At 33.2% G+C, this 19993-nt stretch overlaps 1 protein-coding gene across 10 annotated transcripts in view; it reads right to left on the reverse strand.

The window, feature by feature from the left end:
- Window positions 1-19993, reverse strand: part of KANSL1L (KAT8 regulatory NSL complex subunit 1 like) — a 133331-nt gene that overhangs the window by 68813 nt on the left and 44525 nt on the right. For all 10 annotated transcript variants that reach the window (XM_086719517.1, XM_086719520.1, XM_086719518.1 and 7 more), the window contains 2 exons: window positions 15015-15212; window positions 10639-10760 (listed from right to left, as the gene is read on the reverse strand). In XM_086719517.1, the coding sequence (XP_086575643.1) occupies window positions 10639-10760; window positions 15015-15212 (320 nt within the window). The remainder of the gene's footprint in view (window positions 1-10638; window positions 10761-15014; window positions 15213-19993) is intronic.

Below are 19993 nucleotides of genomic sequence, written 5' to 3' on the forward strand. Positions count from 1 at the left end.
ATTTTTACAAAAGAAAATAACTCCTACTGTCATTACTTAAAAAACACAGCTGGGAAATTTTATATCCTTATTGATGCCACACATTCTCTATAAAAACAGGTTTTAGAATTACAGGTAAGAAGGGGAAAGAAATGTTTTTACAAAAGAAAATAATTCCTACTGGCATTACTTAAAAATCACAGCTGGGAAATTTTATTTCCTTATTGATGTCACACATTCAGCTAATATGATAATGTGTTGCTCATATGAATCCAAAATTATGTTGAAAATATCAGCCTAGAATATGCAGCTAAGAGGGTTTTCTGGTGAGAAGTAACTATTGAAGATACTATAAGTATAAAAGAATTACTTTCTATGTAATTAGTTTGCCAGTTTTACTGCAGTTTTTCAATTATGATACCCAATTAGAAGGAATGGTTGCATTTCATGAGATAATTACCATTAGTGGAAATAAATAGCATGGCAATGATTCATTGGAATTTAATTTCATATCATGTTCTGGGTCTCATTAAGGCAAAAAGAAGCAACAATAACAATAATAAAAATCTAGACATTACTTCAAATAGAAATTCACTTTCTCAGAGATAATAATACCCCATGGGGTAAACAAGGATCCATTGACATTTTATCTTCATTTTCGAGTAGGAGATCTAAAAACTAATAACTATCTCTGATGATGATAAAATGTAATGCTTCATTTGTTTGAAGACTCAATCTTTTCAGTTTTCTCAGTTCCTGGTGACTCATCTTAGACCCTGTTGCCAAGATGAGTAAAGCTAAAAAAAACAATTCTAACTTCTGGGAGATACTGCCATTAAATAAGAGGTGGGGATTGGCAATCAATGAATAACAAGTGGGCAAACAGGTAGCCTGGAAAATAATTAACCAAGTGAATTTACTTTAGATATTGTGAGAGAACAGTTCAGTAGGATATTGTAAAAATGACCTGAAATGTCTTTTAAAAATTATATCAAACATTGAGCTAGCTCTATGTGATCCACTAAAAATTAATAAACAGAATAGTGGCCAACATTTAAAAATTCAAAACTTGAATTTCTTCTAACCTAATTATAAACAAAAATTATGATATAATGTGATATAAAGCTGGAATAAGTATGCCTTATTAGAAGAAATAAGTGAAGTAATAATAATAATCTTCACTTATGAGATTACTTACTTGGCAACCCCAAGTAGCTAGAATATGGATGAAATCACAAAAGCTTTTTAAACAACAAAAAAACCTCACAGAAGTTCACTCCTGTTACTGTTAGGAGAGGCATTCTTTCTTACTAAGAAATGTCTCTTATAGTATAAATCGTTCTACCACTTTGGTTATCTACTTTTCTGGTCCAGAGTTAAGTTAGATGAGAGGAAACAGAACTGCAGGAGATTAACCATGAGAGCAATAACTAAAGCATCAATCTGACAATGGGGGAGAAAAGACAAATAAGTACAATTTTTTTTTTTTTTTTTTTTGAGAGACAGAGAGAGAGAGAGAGAGCGAGAGAGAGGGAGACACAGAATCCAAAGCAGGCTCCAGGCTCTGAGCTGTCAGTACAGAACCCAATGCGGGGCTTGAACTCATAGACCAAGAGATCACGACCTGAGCCAAAGTCAGATGCTTAACAAACAGAGCCACCCAGGTGCCCCAGTACAAAATATTTTTTTATGGAATGCTGATTACCTGCAAGAAATCTTGAAAGACATTTCATTCACTCAACGAACATCTATTCTGCCCATTATGTGACTCTCACTGATCTAGATGCTAGGAAAATAGCAATTAATAACTCAGACTAAAAAAACTCCTGCTTTTATGGAGCTTATATTTTCTCATCCAAAAAGATAGACAATAAACAAGTAAAACAAAAAAACAAAAAAACAAAAAAAAAGTAAAGCAAAACAATGTCACACTTGTTATTTTATTTGATCCTCACAACAATCCAGGAAGCAGACTTTTTTCTTTTGAACCGTGACTTAGAAAGTTGCCCAAGATCACAATGCTACCAAATGGCAGAGTTGGGATTGAGTCAGATTTGTCTGATTCCAAAGGTATATGCTTAACAATGAATTTTCTCATAGTACCCGATCAGAGTTTAAAATTATGCATTTATTTGAGTATTTGGTTGATGGCATTTTTCTTCAACTAGAGCCTATATTGTGAGGACAGAAGCCACATGTATTTTTATTCAACATGTATCCGCAGTGCCCAATCCAATGCTTAGCCCACTGAGGTCACACAGTAGATATTTTGTGAACTACTAAGTGAATTCTTTTACAGATATACAAGTATTAATCTCCATAGTCCCTGAGAATGTGGTCATAGTCATGAGCCTGAGTTATCAAAGAAAAACTGAATTCACCACAGTGTCATCCAAGAAAGGCAATATGCAATAAATTTTACTTCAACAATTCTTGGCTTATTTGAAAGTTTCTAGCGTTTGAGTAGAATCCTCATTTCTCCCACTGTCCCGAGTACCTCTTTCATATTAACTTCTAGATTATGCTTTTAAGTTATGTTGAATAATTTGTCTCTATTCACTATGTCTCTTGATATAAGCTAACATAAAATGACTACATCCAAAGCAAATCACAAAGTCATGTGACAAAAAGACACATTTTAGGCTGTGTTGAAATCTTTACATTTTTATTGTTCATTTGTTTCAAAAAAAAGAGTTCCTCAAAAGTAAACATTTAATTGAAAAATATTAGTACTAGAAACTACTTTATAAATAGTTATGTCCCAGTAAATTTAAAGAAATGAGCTATAAAGAGATTAACTGACTTGCTCAAGGTCACAAAATGTCTAAAACAAAAAGCATATATAAAAATGTATACTCTATACTCTCATAACCACAGGTTATCCCAAAAGAACTAAATTATAAAAAGCACTATTAACTGGTTAAAAATGAATACAAGTTAAAACTTTTTTAGGGGGGCAGGGAGGGAGAGATTAAATGTCCCAATATGATCTTTTGAGAAGGTATGTTTTATATAATTTGAGAATAAAACCCAACACTATGTTTACCCTGAATTTTTACACACTTGGTTCAATTACAGGGTACCATACCCACCAGGCAGACCAAAGGTAGGACAGCAACTTATATCTCCCCAAGAGACATGATGGAGAAACAGATGATATCTCTGATTTCCAGTATCTATATGATGAGTGTCCAGTAACAGGTGGCCCTACATATGCCTTAAAATCCTTATCATAACCAAGACCACTTTGAAGTACTCTTTTAAAAAAGTAAGGATAGTTTTAAATAACTAGTATAATGCCAGGCTATAAAAGACATAACAGACTACCTATAATTTTAATATACAGTTTTAACATATATAATATGTTCTTACATAAGAATATCAATGGTTAACATTATTTGGCTATTTCTTACATGCCAGGCATTGTTATAAGATCTGTATGTACTATCTTATTTAATTCTCATACAATCATGTACTATCTCTCAATATTTAACGTTTACTGCAAGACATACCTTTAATCCTCAATGATCTGTTTTGTGGTATACTACATTTTAATAGACTAACATGTACCTTTTAAGATAATATGATTGTAAAAATTGGGTAGGAGTGGGAACTGAATAAGGGCCAAATGTTGTTAATATTTTATAAAATTTTTGGAGCAGAAAGAATGTAAATATTTAGGCACCATTATAACTTTTAAGAACTATAAAGTAAACATATATTATTTATCACAGTAAATCACTAAATTTCCTATCATTTTTAAGTGTACCTTTTGCCTATATCTACATTCTGCAACTTCCTATTATTATACTGCTATTATTAGGTCTGATATTTGAATTAACTTACACATTTCAGTTGAGTATGCACCTCAAAATTCACAAGTGCCTATAAAAGAACTTTTCGATCAGAGGGACAATTAAAAATACACTACAGCTACATGTCCTTTTTATGTTTTTTAGGCATTCTTCATCTGCTTTCCATAAGTATGTATGAATGCTTTCATTTAAAAAGAATGGATATCCTAGATTAAGACAGATTTGACAGATAAAGGGCAAAGGTTATAAAATCAATTAACTGGATCATTCTCAGGGTAAATGTCCGACTTCAGCTCAGGTCATGATCTCATGGTTCATAGGTTTGAGCCCTGCATCAGGCTGTGTGTTGACAGCTCAGAGCCTGGAGCCTGCTTCGGATTCTGTGTCCCCATCTCTCTCTGTTCCTTCCCCACTCGTATACTCTCTCTCTGTCTCAAAAATAACAAACATTAAAAAATTTTTTAATTGTTTTTTTAAACCTATTATGGCCACTGTGTTTTCTATTTATCATTTTTAAAGTGTATAATTTGTATCCTATTTTTCTGAACTTTTTGATTGTGAAATATGTTACCTATAGATAAAAACATAAAATGTTTATCTTATGTTTAACTTATTAATATGAAGCAATGCCTCACCTACTCCTCTCTACTCCTCCTACTCCTGTCCCATAATCGTCACTCAGGCCAAGAAATGGAACGTTACTGGCACCTATGAAGCCTCCTCCCCACCACGTGGACTTCCTCTTCATATTTAGCATAGAAAGATAAAAAGTTAAATCAAAATCAGTACTTTTACCAGTGCCCTGAATAATTCAAGGACTTGAGAACAACTTCAAACCATTTTCTTCCTCCTGACCTACATGCTACTGTTGCCACAGATTTTTTTTTTTCTTTTTGGCCCCATTAGACATGTTTTACTACTGTTTAAATATACCCATATAATTATTTACCATTTCATTTGTTCTTCATTGTCTCTTGCATCTCCAATTACTCCTCTAGTATCATCACTTTCCACTGCCTGACGCACACCATGGTTATCATTATAATTAGAATTTACTAGTGACATACTCTTCAGTTTTGATTTGTCTGAGAACATTTGTGTTTCACACTCAGGCTTTCAAGATGTTTTCTCTGGGTATAGAATTTCTAGGCTGGCAGTTTTCTTTCAACTCACTGAAGATCCCCTTCCACTGCACTGTGGCTCTTATTCTTGAGAAGTCAGCTGTTAGTCCAACTGTGGCTTCAGTTAAGGTGATATCTTCCTCCTTCCCCCCTCCATTATTGCTTTCAAATGTTCCATTTGTCTTTGTTTTTTCCCCATTTCCTCTGTTTCTATGGACAGATTTTTTTTTTTTTTTATTTGTCCTGCTCAAGAATCTGTGTTTGGCTTCCTGAATTTGGTGTCATTCATCAGATCAGGTAATTTTTCAACCAAAACCTCTTCAAATATTGCTTCTGCTCCATTCTCTATCTCATCTTCAGGTCTCCATTTAAGACTTACTCAATATGTTTCACTTGTTTAAATGACTCTTTGTTATTTCCCACAGTTTTGTCTCTTTTCCTACAATCTGGAATTTTTCTTCTAATCTATCTTCTGTTATATGTTCTCTCTTCAATTGTGTCAATGTTGCCAAACTTATTTATTTTTTTTAATTTTTTGAATATTTATCTTTGAGAGAGAGAGAGACACAGAGAGACATAGAGAGAGACAGAGAGAGACAGAGAGGGAGCAGGGGAGGGGCAGAGAGAGAGGAGACATAGAATCCTCTGGGATTCCAGGTTCTGGGTTCCAGGTTCTGAGCTGTCAACACAGAGCCCAATGTGGGGCTCAAACCCACGAGCCGTGAGATCAAGAGCTGAGCTGAAGTTGGATTTTTACCCGACTGAGCCACCCAGGTTCCCCAAACTTACTTAGTTCTTTAATTTCAGCATTTTTCAGAAGTTTTATTTGGACTTCTTTCAAATGTGCTACATAACTTTTATAGTTTCTTCCCTGCAGATATTTTCAAGCCTATCTTTTATTTCTAAAATCAGAAGCAGCACTATTTTCTAAAAATTATCAGGGTTTAATAATTCTGGTATCTGAGAACTTTGTAATCTGTTTTTGCTGTTATTTTCCTTATTCTTACTCCTACTGATGTCCTTACATATTTGATTATATTTAACTGTGTGCTGATCACTGCCTTGAAAAATTATTCCTAAGGATTTTCTAGGGCTAAGAAAGAAGGTGTCTTCTTCCAGTGAAGAAGTGAACCTACAATTGCCTCTGCCATCTACCTTGTAGTATGACCCATTCCCAAACCATTTTAAACTAGGGATTCCTTGGATCACTCATTAATACAAATTTGAACTAAAAATCAATGTGCAAGTCCCCACCATGGTCAGGCTATCTCAAAGACAGAGAAGTTTCGTTTTGTTTCTGTTCTGCTCGGGACCAGGGCAACTCTCCCCCATGGTGCCCTATGTGGGGAAGGGGAAACAGTTTTCTTCCTGAGTTACATTTACTCTGAGGCTGTAAACCATGGAGGAAGATTTCATTTCATCTCCCTATCAGAGGCAAGGTTTTGATTTATCTTCCTCTCACCCCACAAGCTATTAAAACTTCACTTGATTTTTGATTTGGCTTTGATTTCTCTTTATCCCTCCACAAAGCTATCAAAACTCAATTTTGTCAGAATTTGTCCTCAGACAATAGTAGATGCTGAGCTTTGCTTACTTTTCTGGTTTCTTGCTTTTTCTTAGCTTTTGGCTTAGAAATATCATTAACATTCACTAATTTCTCATTTTCAAAATACCTAATAAAATATTCTTATTCAATCCAACAATTCCACCTCTGGATATATGTCCAAAAAATTAAAAAGCAAGGACTCAAATGAAAACGAAAAAAAAAAAAAAAGGCAAGGACTCAAACACATATTTCTATACTCATGTTCATAGCAGCATTATTCCCAATAGCCAAAAGGTGCAAGCAACCCATATGTTCACCCAGGTATCAATGGACTAAAAAAAAGTATTCTATACATAAAATAGAATATTATTCAATCTTAAAAAGGGAATGTTGACACATGTCACAATATGGATGAATCTTGATGACCTTATGCTAAATGAAATCACCCAGTCACAAAAGGACAAATACTGTAGGACTACGTGAGATATCCAAAGTAGTCAAATTCACAGAGACACAAAGCAGAGTGGTGGTTGCCAAGGAATGGAAAGAAGGAAGAATGGGATGTTACTCTTTAATGGGTATGGAGTTTCAGTTCAGAAAGATGAAAAAAAAGTTCTGGAGATGGATGATGGTGATTGTTGCACAACAATGAATGTACTTAACTGCCATTAAACATAAATATGGTTGCAATGGTAAATTCTATGTTGTATACATTTTATTAGGATTTTATTTTTTAATTATTTTTAATGTTTATTTTTGAGACAGAGAGAGAGAGAGAGAGACAGAGACCGAGACAGTGTGCGAGCTGGGGAGGGGCAGAGAGAGAGGGAGACACAGAATCCCAAGCAGGATCCAGGCTCTGTCTGAGCTGTCAGCATAGAGCCCGACACAGGGCTCGAACTCACAGACCTCGAGATCACAACCTGAGCTGAAGTTGGATGCTTAACTGACTGAGCCACCCAGGTGCCCCTGTTTTATCAGGATTTTAAAAGTTCTTATTCAAATGATTAATTTTCTTACCTTCGCATTTACTGAAATACATAAAATGAATAGTATTTATATGCTTAAAAGGGACATCTTCAGAAAGTACTTTCTAGTTAAGTGTCAAGTTTGAATAACATTAAACTAATTAAGTCCTTATTCGTGAAAACCTTTGAGTTTTAAAGATTTTTTTTTCACATTTTACATGTGAAGAAAAAAATAACAACAATGCTGAAAAATGACAAAGATGTAAGAACTAAATTTAGGCCTCATTCGGCATTTATTTACTTCCAGGATCAAAAGGCTCATAAATAGATAAATTTCACCTTCCTTCAATACAGATATCTTTAAACCAAAGTTTTTTCATATATTACTGTAATATAAAATTGTGTGTCCAATTAATTTTCTAAATCTATGGTAATATTCTCAAATGTGAGTACTAAAATAATCCGTTAAATTTATAGAATTTCACGATTATGCATTTGCTTATTTTATAAAAAGTTCAATTACAGACTGCTTTTAAATTCTTACTAGTTCTACAAATATCAGTTAAGTATTTTTTGCAATATAGCTAAAGGGTTAACAAAAATTTCTTCCATTTTAAAAACAAAATACCTTTCTTGACCTTGTACATCCATTTTATTTTGGCCTTTACAGCAAGCAATTTTGAAAATGTAACCTTGACTCCATTGTACTTCATCTCCAATTCTCTTACTAGCTCACGCTTGTCTCTCTCCATCATGCCACTACACTGCTTGTGCTAAGGTCTCAATTTGTAACTGACAAAGCCAAGAGACATTTTTTAGTACCTCCCTTTGGCATGTGAGACAACAATCACAAACCCTCAAAACTTTCTACTTTTCCTTCAGAATTATTACTCTGTTATCTGCAATATGTTCCAGTTTCTGTGTTCCTGGTTAAATAGACTTGTATATTATGGTATATATTTATCACAAACAGAATTTTTACAAAAAATTTAATGAAACCAGAAGTATCCCCCAAATCTTTTGTTTCACACAGCAGTTTGCTGGTTATGTGGTAACAAAGCACTTAAAAACAGTTAATAAACTTAAACATAAATTATACATTTTAAACAAAATCTCTAATATTCTAAATTTGCTTACTTTCTCTTTAAATGAAAGGTGGCTATATTACATTTTCTAGCAAATGTTATAAAATCTTTTCTTCACAAGAAATGTATTTTGACAACAAATGTGAGAATGCTTTTTGAAAGGAACTCATGTTATATAGAAAGCATTTTGAAAAAATGCTGATTATTGCCAAAAATAAATGAATTAGTAAAATTAATAAAACTAATGAAAACACTTACATATCAGCATACTTCAAAAAGTTGGAGAGCAAACTTTAATCTGGTCTTAAATCTATCAAACAAAGAATTTAAGTAGATTTTGAACCTATTATAAACTTTTTTTTTCCTTTTTTTTAGTTTTCCCCCCAGGCCCCTTCCTAAACTTTCAAAAACAAACTTTCCAATTAATTTGTAGGAATAAATACCTGAGATCAGGAAAGATAGCAATTACTAGCAGATGTCAACAAGAACCTCTGAACTATTAGTAGACAGAATTGAAAAAGTATCATGATTTAGTAAATAAAGCCCATGTTATACCTCTTTCATTTGGAACCATGTTATCTTTATGAGCTATCTTTTCAACTATGACAGCTATTAAAATCAAATATTCAAACAACTTCACACAATTCCTTTATTATTACATATTTTAAATTATTATGTTTCACCTATGAGACTGCAAGTTAGCTAAAAGTGGAGATTGTCTTCATCTTTGTAACCTAGAACTTTGACTATATGACATACAGCAAATAATTATGCAATATGCTGTGTGAATGAATAATGAAAAATATAGGCAAGTACATTAAAATGAAAATATGTACACACATGCATATTTATGTAATAGTGTAATACCTGGTTAGGTAAACAAGTGTTACCTAAAATGGGCATGGCCACAAATCACAACGTTTGCACACCAATTTAATGGTATTTAATGGCTCAACTTGTAATTATGACTTTTTGTTTGTGTAATTATGACTTCCTTAATTAGCATATGTTTTCATAAATGAAGATATCAGAGTTGTCCTACACAATATGTGAGAATCTGCTTTCAAAGTGAATCATCAGTGATATAAAGAATGAATATATAAAATCAACAAAAATAAAGTGAAACCAACAGAAGAACTTTTTCCGTAACACAACAATGAATAAAAGACTCAGCACAAATGAAATAGTGAAAGTATCAAAACTTAGATTTTCCAAATAACAAATTAGAAATAAAACCCAAATAACACTATATTTAAGACTCAGTTTATATCCACTAATCTCATTAAGAATGTGATAGCTACTCTGAATCATTTTTACCATGGTACAAATGTTTCTTTCATGCCATATTAAACAAAATTTAACAATAAATCATATAATTATTAATATAAATATTTCCCAATACTAAATTATACTCAGTCCTCTATGGTAGTTAAAGGAGCCCACATTACAATTTTATTTGAAAAAAATTAGATGTTCACACAAAATAATATTCTATTAGCATCTTTAATTCTAATTGAATCTTTAAAAGAGAAAAATAAGGAAAATAAAAGAGAACAAAAGCTGTTCCCAAAAAAGAATTATGATCCCATATATATGTAATTGTGTATCTGCTGATAAACGTAATAAATTGCTAATGATTACAGGAATTTTTATATTAACTACATTCAGAAAAAATTTTTTTCCTTATAAAAGCTGAGATACAGATTAAGTGAAACTTAAACTGAATTTTGCGGATGAAATCTATCCATCTTCTGTGTCCAAAATATATCTAGCGTCTCTTTTCTTAAAATGCATTGAAAAGGCCATATAGAGCTACAGAATAGAAAATGTACAAAATGGAACGTGTGTTAAATAAAGCAGTACTTCTTTAACAAAGGGTATCGCAGTTTTTCTTTTTCAGAAACATTAAACATCCTGGAAAACTTTCTCCCTCGTTCTAAGGTTTACAGTAATCTTAATTATGTAAGTTTGATGCTATCTAAAAACGTATCCATGTTCTATTGATCATACTCTAATAGTGCTTAAGAAGAAAAAAGCAGCTATACTACTTAAAAGATCAAAAATAAAATAAAATAAAATCACCAAAGTCAAATTTAGAAACCAAACTATCTCACTGATACCTACCTCCTGGAAATGCCATTCGCTAGACATTTATGGCTACAGGATTTGGAGGATAGGGGTGATGAAGTTGGGGACAAGTTGAGAGGGGCAATCAGACTGTTGATGATTTCCGTCAACTGTGCACTCTGCAAGAAAACAAGTAACCTTTTACTACTGCTAAGCAAGACATGTGAGTTAAGTCTCACACCTTTAGCACCTACTAAATGCTTGACTTTTCATGAAACAAGTAAATGCTTATATTTTAGTAAATATTTTAATCTCCAAAGATGATTTATGTCACTATTAATTTTTCCATTTATTGTAAGTATGTTCACATTTTAAAGTAGTCCTTTACCATATCCATTTTTGTTACAGGTCATTTATCTACTCATCCTATCCTCTTAAAACATCTGAATTGGGGCGCCTGGGTGGCGCAGTCGGTTAAGCGTCCGACTTCAGCCAGGTCACGATCTCGCGGTCCGTGAGTTCGAGCCCCGTGTCAGGCTCTGGGCTGATGGCTCAGAGCCTGGAGCCTGTTTCCGATTCTGTGTCTCCCTCTCTCTCTGCCCCTCCCCCATTCATGCTCTGTCTCTCTCTGTCCCAAAAAAATAAATAAACGTTGAAAAAAAAAAAAAAACATCTGAATTTAGCTAATAGCATCTACAAAATATTTCCTTTGAGGCAGCCAAGTTAATAATAACAAAGTCATAGTTATAATTTATGAAGTACCTACTATGTGCCAGGCACTATACAAAGCACTAAACAGATTATTTCTAATCTTTACAATTAACCTGCAAAGTAATTAGTATTAGAACTACTGATATTGGGGCGCCTGCGTGGCGCAGTCGGTTAAGCGTCCGACTTCAGCCAGGTCACGATCTCGCGGTCCGTGAGTTCGAGCCCCGTGTCAGGCTCTGGGCTGATGGCTCAGAGCCTGGAGCCTGTTTCCGATTCTGTGTCTCCCTCTCTTTCTGCCCCTCCCCCGTTCATGCTCTGTCTCTCTCCGTCCCAAAAATAAATAAACGTTGAAAAAAAATTTAAAAAAAAAAAAAAAAAGAACTACTGATATTACTATTAAAATCAACTACAGCTGAGGAAATTGAAGCTTGAGCAAGGATTATAAAGTTGGTAAGAAATTCAGGCTTGAATCCAATGCCACACTGTTTCTCAATATTTTTCCTAATTCAAAAATATCAGGGTATTTTTAGGTACTCCAAATTTTCATTGACCCTTACTCCAAATTTAAATATACATAATATATTTGTAATATGTGATAAATATTAAATTATCCTAAAACAATAACCTACAACAATTACAATAAACATAGGCCACGTCAGTGGAAACAGTACGTTTCTACAGAAGAATGACAACTATTTTCATTACATATGTAATCTGTGTTTATTGTAGAAAAAGGGAAAGTATAGAGGGGCTTAAAAAGGGAAAAGAAATTCTCTTGCATTCATATTTCACAGAGTAAAAACACTGCTAATATCTTGGTATATATCCATCCCTCTAGACTAAGTTTTCTGAGTATATGTGAGTAAATACAACACACATACACACACACACACACACACACACAGTTCTAATTTAATCGTGTCACATCAATTTTCTAAAACCTGGTTTTCTCACTTACTAATGTATGATTTTATTGTTTTAAATATGTAGACCTGTGTCACCATTTTTATTAACTGAAAGATATTCCATTATAAAATAGAGGGGCACATAAAATAATTATTTTAAATTTTTCATTTGTATGAAACTAATAACATACTATTAGAAATAATGAAACTAAAGAATAAAATAGAACTAAATCTAATATTTGAATTCTTCAAAAAATCTTTGAAAAGGACCCTGAAAATTTTTTACCATTTATTTTCTTAAAAAGTAATACATACCAAATGACTTCATTTTAAAAATTATCACTCATTTTTCAATTAAAGCTCATTTTCAAAATCAGTACAAATTCAGTCTTTATCCACTTGGTAAGCATTCATTAGTTTAGTCATACAAAGAAATTTATAAAGTATCCCATATTTTTCAGTCCAAAACACTGATACACTCTTTTCAATGTTCCACTGCCAAAAATATCATTAAAAATCTAAGCCCCTGGAGGTAACCGGTTAGGTACATGTGAATAATTGGCTCAAAAGAACATTATAACAACCAACTCAATCCAGCCCGATAAAAATCACAAATATCTGAGTCCATGTTTGGGATAAGAAATTCATAATAAAAATGAGAAAAAAGTAAAATTAGGAGAGGCATAATTTAAACTCTTAAGATAAAAACTAATCAACTCAAAGTTAAAACACTTACTAGCTATTGGATAACAAGGTTTTTAATGTAAATACACCAGTTTGAAATTTAAATTACCTAAAGTTCTAAAATAAAGTTACCTTTTAATTTATGAATAAAATACATTATCTAATAATGCAAGTATACATTAATATTATAGACCAGTAAGTTGCTTTTTAAAACTCATATCAGTGTACAACTTAATAGTGCCTTTAGTATTTTAATTGCCAACCCTTTCATTGTTTTGAGATACATAAATAAATTTTGTTTGGGAAGCGAACATTTCTCTAATAAAATTAATTCAGGTAAGTCATCAATACCGGATCTATATTCAAGGTCCACTATAGTCAACAAACAGTTATATACCAACAGGTTATCTTAAGAAAAATGTGTGTAGTATCAGGGTTGCCAGGCCTGCCACTTAATTCTCATCCCTCTTCAGCAGCATTTGTAAACAATTTTTTAATTAACTACGAAAACATTATTAGCATATGTTTCAAGAGCAAATGACCTGTTCATAGGCAACTTACTAACGACCTCTACAAGAGATTGCTGGTGTCCCTTTCTGTATCCTTTTGCTCTACTCTTCCTATACCTAAAGCCATTACCATTGTTCTCACAACTCCCGGTTCCCTTCTCTTCCAAAGCCTCTGGCACTCCTGTCAGCAATGGGACCAAAAATAAACATGTGATACCCAGGGTCAACTTCATGGGTGAGCAACCTGAGCAGTCACACAAGGCTGCACTCAGAAGGGTGCCATGCTTGCTTAATGCCCTGCTGCTACTGACTTAAAACTCTTCAAAATTGTTTTTAACAAAGAGCTATGTGATTTCATTTCTCACTAGACCCTGTAAATTAGCCCATTCTGATATTATTAACTCAGGTCTAACAAAACAAATCGGTGCTAACAAGGAGAAAAAAAAATATTAAAAGAATCTCTTTTCAAAGGATAAATAATGAACTACAGGTAAAAAAAATAAAAACGAAAACAAAAAAACAGAAGACCTGACTGACCAAGCAAGTACATTATTCTGGAGTGAGAAATAATTAGGGCCAAACTGAAAGGGTAGTAATCCTATGGGATGAGAGAGAAAAGAGAGTAAAGTGGGAACATAAGCAACACTACTGAAAACACCACCTATCTGGTAAAGTGCATTCCAATTTAATATCAGATGATTATAAAATAACTTTCTGAATTACAAAATAGTCATAAAAGTAGTTTGATTATGCAATTCTGCAATTAAGGAAAACTCTAGGCAACTGTAAATGCAACAAATATGGGGGAAGAGGCGTTGCACCATACCCTGATTTACCGGAAATAAAATAGTAGTAACCTAATACTAAATTATTTCACAATATATGTCAGAAAAACTTAGAAAAATTAGATGTGGGCAGGCATGAATCCACATTACCCACTGGAACAAGGTAATCATGCAGCTGTGATCCCAACTGGGTAGATTCCAGCAGATTCAGATCAGCTGCAAGTTAACAAACTCCTAGAAAGTCAGGTTTGTTCAAAAGCCACCAATGTCTAAATAAAAATAAATGGTATGATTTTAAAGGATAGATACAGGAAAAAATAATTAGACTTCTAGAGTCAACCATAATAGAATTTAAATATCAGGAAAGGCTTTAGAATCAAAGTAATTTGTTAGGGGCTAATTTGCCATTTATTTACATGACCTTTTTTAAATAAAGGAACTCATATTCTGATATCTTTCATTAAAAATCTCTATCAATAAATTGATCAAACAACTATTCAGATTCAGATCTATTAAGTGGTATCACTCCTCTTTCCCCAGGAAAGAAAAGTCCAATGATGAGCAATTTTTTTAGAAAAAAAGATTTTCCAATCCTTGCATAAATGAGTTATCCTATGGCTATGTACTAATACTTTGTATACAATATGTAAATAATCTTAATTCTATCAATATTATAAGAGAGACCAGTCACATACTAAATATTTTAACTATATTTAATGTCAAATGGCAAACTTTAATAACCAAGATCCCAAGCAGACACACAGGTTTATTTGAAGAGTTCATAAAATTGATTAAAAGTCATTTCGTGCCACTCCCATCTTACTCTTACTTCACATTACCTGTTTTTCTATGTTGCGAAGAAGAAGTGTAGGACTACTTGGTGACATTTCAAAATCTTGTTCTGGTAAAGGATCTTGACTCTCTTGGGGAATCTGGGGATTCCCTGTCGTATTTAATGAAGCCGCTTGGTCAGCAAATTGTATTTGTTTTTTCAGAATGTCTTTTGGAAGCTGACATTCTTCTAGGATCACTATCCCCTAGGCAAACAGCAATTAAAGAGTTGAAATGAAAACAAACTGACTGCTAAATCAATTTTAATGTTACAATGCACATGAAACCATGCTTCTCATTATTGCTTGGAAATCAGAAAGCACACTTGAAAGTACAGTCTAACTGTAAAAACTTGGCTGATTTAAAACATGTGTACCTAAAATAAAATGTATGTCTTAAGGGTTAGGTTTGTGAAATATTGTCATAAATTGTATACATGCAATTATTTTTCCTTTTATTGGTTTTAGTTATTAGCAGTAAAAAGCATGACACATTTAAAATAAAGGCTTATACATAGAATGTGAATATTTCACGCTGAAATTTGGAACACTTCCTGATACAGTCTTCGAGTATTTTGGTAGCTAGCATTTCCATTTGAGTTTTATATTTGAGTACTCCCAGCTTCATAAATTAAAGTACCAAGCTTACAAGCATCCAAACAACATTCTGACTTTGTACTAACTTCTTTCCGAGCACTCTAAGGAGTTCCAACTCTGCTGCTGCCAGCAAGCAACAAAGGGCAGGACTGCACTATTGAGAAAAAGTACTCTCAAGGCCACACTAGTGCTTACTAGATAGATGAGTTAATAATACAGGCACAAGTTTTCAACTGTGCTGCGGTATTTTCTGAAATGTAAGAAACTAGAAGAAAGAGTAGGGATCTAGCTGCCTCTGTCCTCCCTGCCTACCATTCACACACACACGTATACTTACTCACAACTGGCTTGCTAAATATTCTCCCATATTCCCCAGATTCTTCACTCCAACTGTTCTCACCCTTAGGCCCCTCAATGGCAATGAAGACAGAAGAGAAAGGGGAAAAAGAATGCACAGAGATGATCTCAACAGTTTCATAATCAGTTCTCACCGTAAAACTTTTTCCCTCCCTACCGCTTCTACCACTTCCCCCCTACAAAGAATAATATATATTTTCACATAATGTATAAATGTGTGTGTATATGGTTGTATATATGTATACTTGTATATTAATGGTTGTATACACACACACACAAAGAAACACACACACACACACACACACATATGTGGTTGTTTTGCAAAATGCCAATAAGCTCCTAATAGGCTAGATAAGTATTAAATGGCTATGTGGCTGAAATATTCTTGTAATGAAAAGCCAACTAAAACACTAATATAAGTACAGTAGTTCATGATGGAAATTTAAAAAAAAACTGTATAGGCCAGCTTATATCATGTATAAGTGCTATTTATAGGATGGAAACAGCCTATAAATTACAATGTTATATATGGATAGTTTCAATTTACACCTTAATTTGGAGCATATATCACTGTAGCATGAACACATTCAGGTATGGTATCAAACATACATTTTATTATTTTGTAGCAATATATTACCACTGATGTGTGGTAAAAGTAACAAGTAAGTTATTATCATTATTTTTAAACTACACTTCCAACAGTGCTAGTAACTTTTACAAAGAGAAGGAGATCCAGTTGTTGATCCCATCTCAATAACTATTGTCCTAGAATGCACAGATATGGCTATCAAGAAATCTGAAGAAATATATTTTTGAAAAATTTTTGTTTCATTTGATATTTTTAAAGTTAAAGTAGACTTGATAGAGGATCATCAATCTCAAAAGTTCTTGACTGAAAGTATCTGAAATGTCATTCAAAATTTGTAAAAGCGTCTCACCAGATTTTTCAACAGTATCTGCTTGTAAAACAAATACAAATTTTCATCATATCAATGTAGCTATAATTCCCATTGGTTTGATTATTTTATGAGCCAGGCTGCTGTGAATTAGCCTGTTTTCATAACCCTTACTAATAATCTTGTACATATGGAAAAACTGATCCTGAATTTCAAAAGATCAATTTTTGAACCTTTAGAATACTACCTATTTAGAAGTAGGAAACTTGCTACAATTAGTTCAATGAAAAGTAATATTTTAAAAATTCAACCAGGAAGACATCTGTAATAAGGTCATAATCTATTGTTTTCCCCCTTAAACTGCTGCCCTGGACAAAACTCTCACAATGGCCGAGAATAGAGTAAAAAGGGAAGAAGATTATATCCTTTGAAGACACTACAGAGATAGTTTCAGTTCTTAAAAATCAGGAAAAGAATACAGGTGTGTTGGGTCACCATGATGTACACTTAAATATCTTAAAATTTTATTTGTCAATCATACCTGAATAAAGCTGAATTTTTAAAAAACTCAGAAAAAGAATAGTCTAATCATAGAGAAAACAAGGTAAATAACAAAGATATGAAATGTTTTAGTGGGATGAGTTGCAATGACTGAGACCCATGAAAACTCTAGCATAAGATGAAAGCAAGTAAACCTCACCAGAAGACAACTATTCCTGATATGAACACTTGAAGAGATCCTTACCCAGCAACTAGGTTTAGTGAAAAAATAATTAATGGCTTCAACATCATCATCAGTATTTATATAAAGTCATGAAAGCTAAGATTTTAAAAAAATTTAAATGAAAAATTTTAAATACACAAAATTACAATGTAAAATATAGATAACAAACGAAATCTAAAAGAGAAAACATTTAATATAGGCTAACCAACTTCTCAAACAAGAAAAACTATTTTAATTTTTTTCTGAAAGTGATGAGAAGCTACTGTCTTAGTGAAAGCTGAAGGAAAGAAAAGGAGAAACATGGAAGTTGTAATGTGTTGACAAAGTGTTGGAAGAACAAGGAAGGAATGTTGCTAACATGTGCTTTCTTCTTTCTAAAAATTTAGCAAAAGTTAGACTACCCCCAGTGTGTCAAAGAAGAGGCAAATGGCAGCTTAAAGACCTAAAATGTGGGGCGCCTGGGTGGCTCAGTCGGTTGGGCGTCCAACTTCGGCTCAGGTGGTGATCTTGCAGTCCGTGAGTTCAAGGCCTGCGTCGGGCTCTGTGCTGACAGCTCAGAGCCTGGAGCCTGTTTCAGATTCTGTGTCTCCCTTTCTCTGACCCTCCCCCGTTAATGCTCTGTCTCTCTCTGTCTCAAAAATAAATAAAAGTTAAAAAAAAAAAAAAAACCTAAAATGTTTAGATCTACTAGTAGATCTCAGTGTTTCCTGCCCTGTTTAAACAGGATATTTACAAAAGAATATCTCTAGATCTCTTTCCCCTCCCCTTATCTCTAATTTAACTAAGAAAGGATTTTTTTTCACTTTCAAGGTAAGTTAAATAGAAAGTTCCTTCAAAATAACTTAGCCACATGCTTCTCAATTTTTTAATTACAGTAATTCAAGAAGCCAGAAGAGCAAAGAAAGTGCAGTTTTCTCTATTCAGTATAATAATTTAACTACACTACACATAAATAATCAACTACACACCTTGATTTCCAAGAAATGTAAGAAGAAACTATTAAAAGAAATACTGTAGTGACTTTTCCATAAAGTAAACATAACGTGATCCTTAAGAAAACAAAGGGCCAGATACACATCTAGCCTGAACTAAGAAAAATATAAATTATTAGTGGGAAGTTTAGATTTCTTTCCTAAAAATAATTTATCCCAATAGATGACATAATCAAAATTTAAAAATGTTTAAACAAGTATATAGCACTGTTTAGAACACACAAAACATTAAAACACCAATGAACCAGACTATGTAGATTCAAGTATGAAACTTAGTAATCAATTTTACTAGGAATCTACTTTCTTGGAAATTTCCTAATCGGTATAAACTTGACTTGTTCTAAGAACTCTATTTACTATAAAAATGCCTGTGATATTATTTCCTTTAAAGAAGATGATCAGAAAGGATAAATTATCTGGTAATCTGAAAGAATTGGGAAATTACTGAAGGTTTCGGTGAAGACAGTTAAGAAACAGTAACGACTTCCATCAGGAAACTATTCTTGAAGAAAATTCTCCCAAATCCAACAGAGAGAACAGGTAAGCCTAAGGGTTTAAAGTCTATCCTCCTATTCACCTTCCTACAGACAATCGACAAATTATGCAAGGAATTCAATAACATTCATTCATTCATTCCTAGTTTCCTCTCCCATCCTTGTGCAACTCATACTTTCTGCTCCTTTGAATTTTCATTCTACTTTGTAAATTCCAAAACATATCATGTTGTTTCATACCATCAGACCTTCAAGGAATGCCCTTTTCCAGTTCCATTGGTTCAAGCAAACTATTTATCCTCCAAAACCATACTGAGGCATCACCTCTTTGCTGATGTTTTCTCTGACCTGCTAACCCCTAAATAAGAGTTATGCATTCTCTCTATGGCACTTCTATATCTTATTAAAAACATGTATCAGTGCACATATTACCTTATATTGCAATTAATTATTTACATGGTCTCTCTCCCCTACCAGAATGTAAACTCACGATAGTACCTAAAACTTACTAGTCTTTATTTACATACAGACTCTTGGTACCATTGGGCTAACCATATGAGTAAACATGTCGTTAAGAGCTCTGATTCCTTTCCTTCTCAGCTTTTTCTTTTCAGACCAAAAACCATCAACCTTACAATATTATCTCCATAATGTCCACAGTTTCACTATGTAGAATACAGTTTCCCATAAAAACAAAGCTACAAAGAGATATTTAGGAATATTTAAATTAAATAGTACTTGATGGGATTGTATAAGAACTCCTCATATTATTATTTCAATGGAAAAATATACTTTGAGTTCCAAGCAAAAGCCTGTAATTTTGGGGGAAAAATTTTGGTTGGAATTAAAATAACATTTATATGTGTAATCATCTGTGTAATTTCACCCCCATTTGACCTCAACCCTAAAAATTTAAGAACTCTGTGCG

The sequence above is a fragment of the Puma concolor genome, chromosome C1 (genome assembly GCF_028749965.1).
Source record: "Puma concolor isolate L17-30 chromosome C1, mPumCon1.1.hap2, whole genome shotgun sequence".
Classification (NCBI taxonomy): Eukaryota; Metazoa; Chordata; class Mammalia; order Carnivora; family Felidae; genus Puma; species Puma concolor.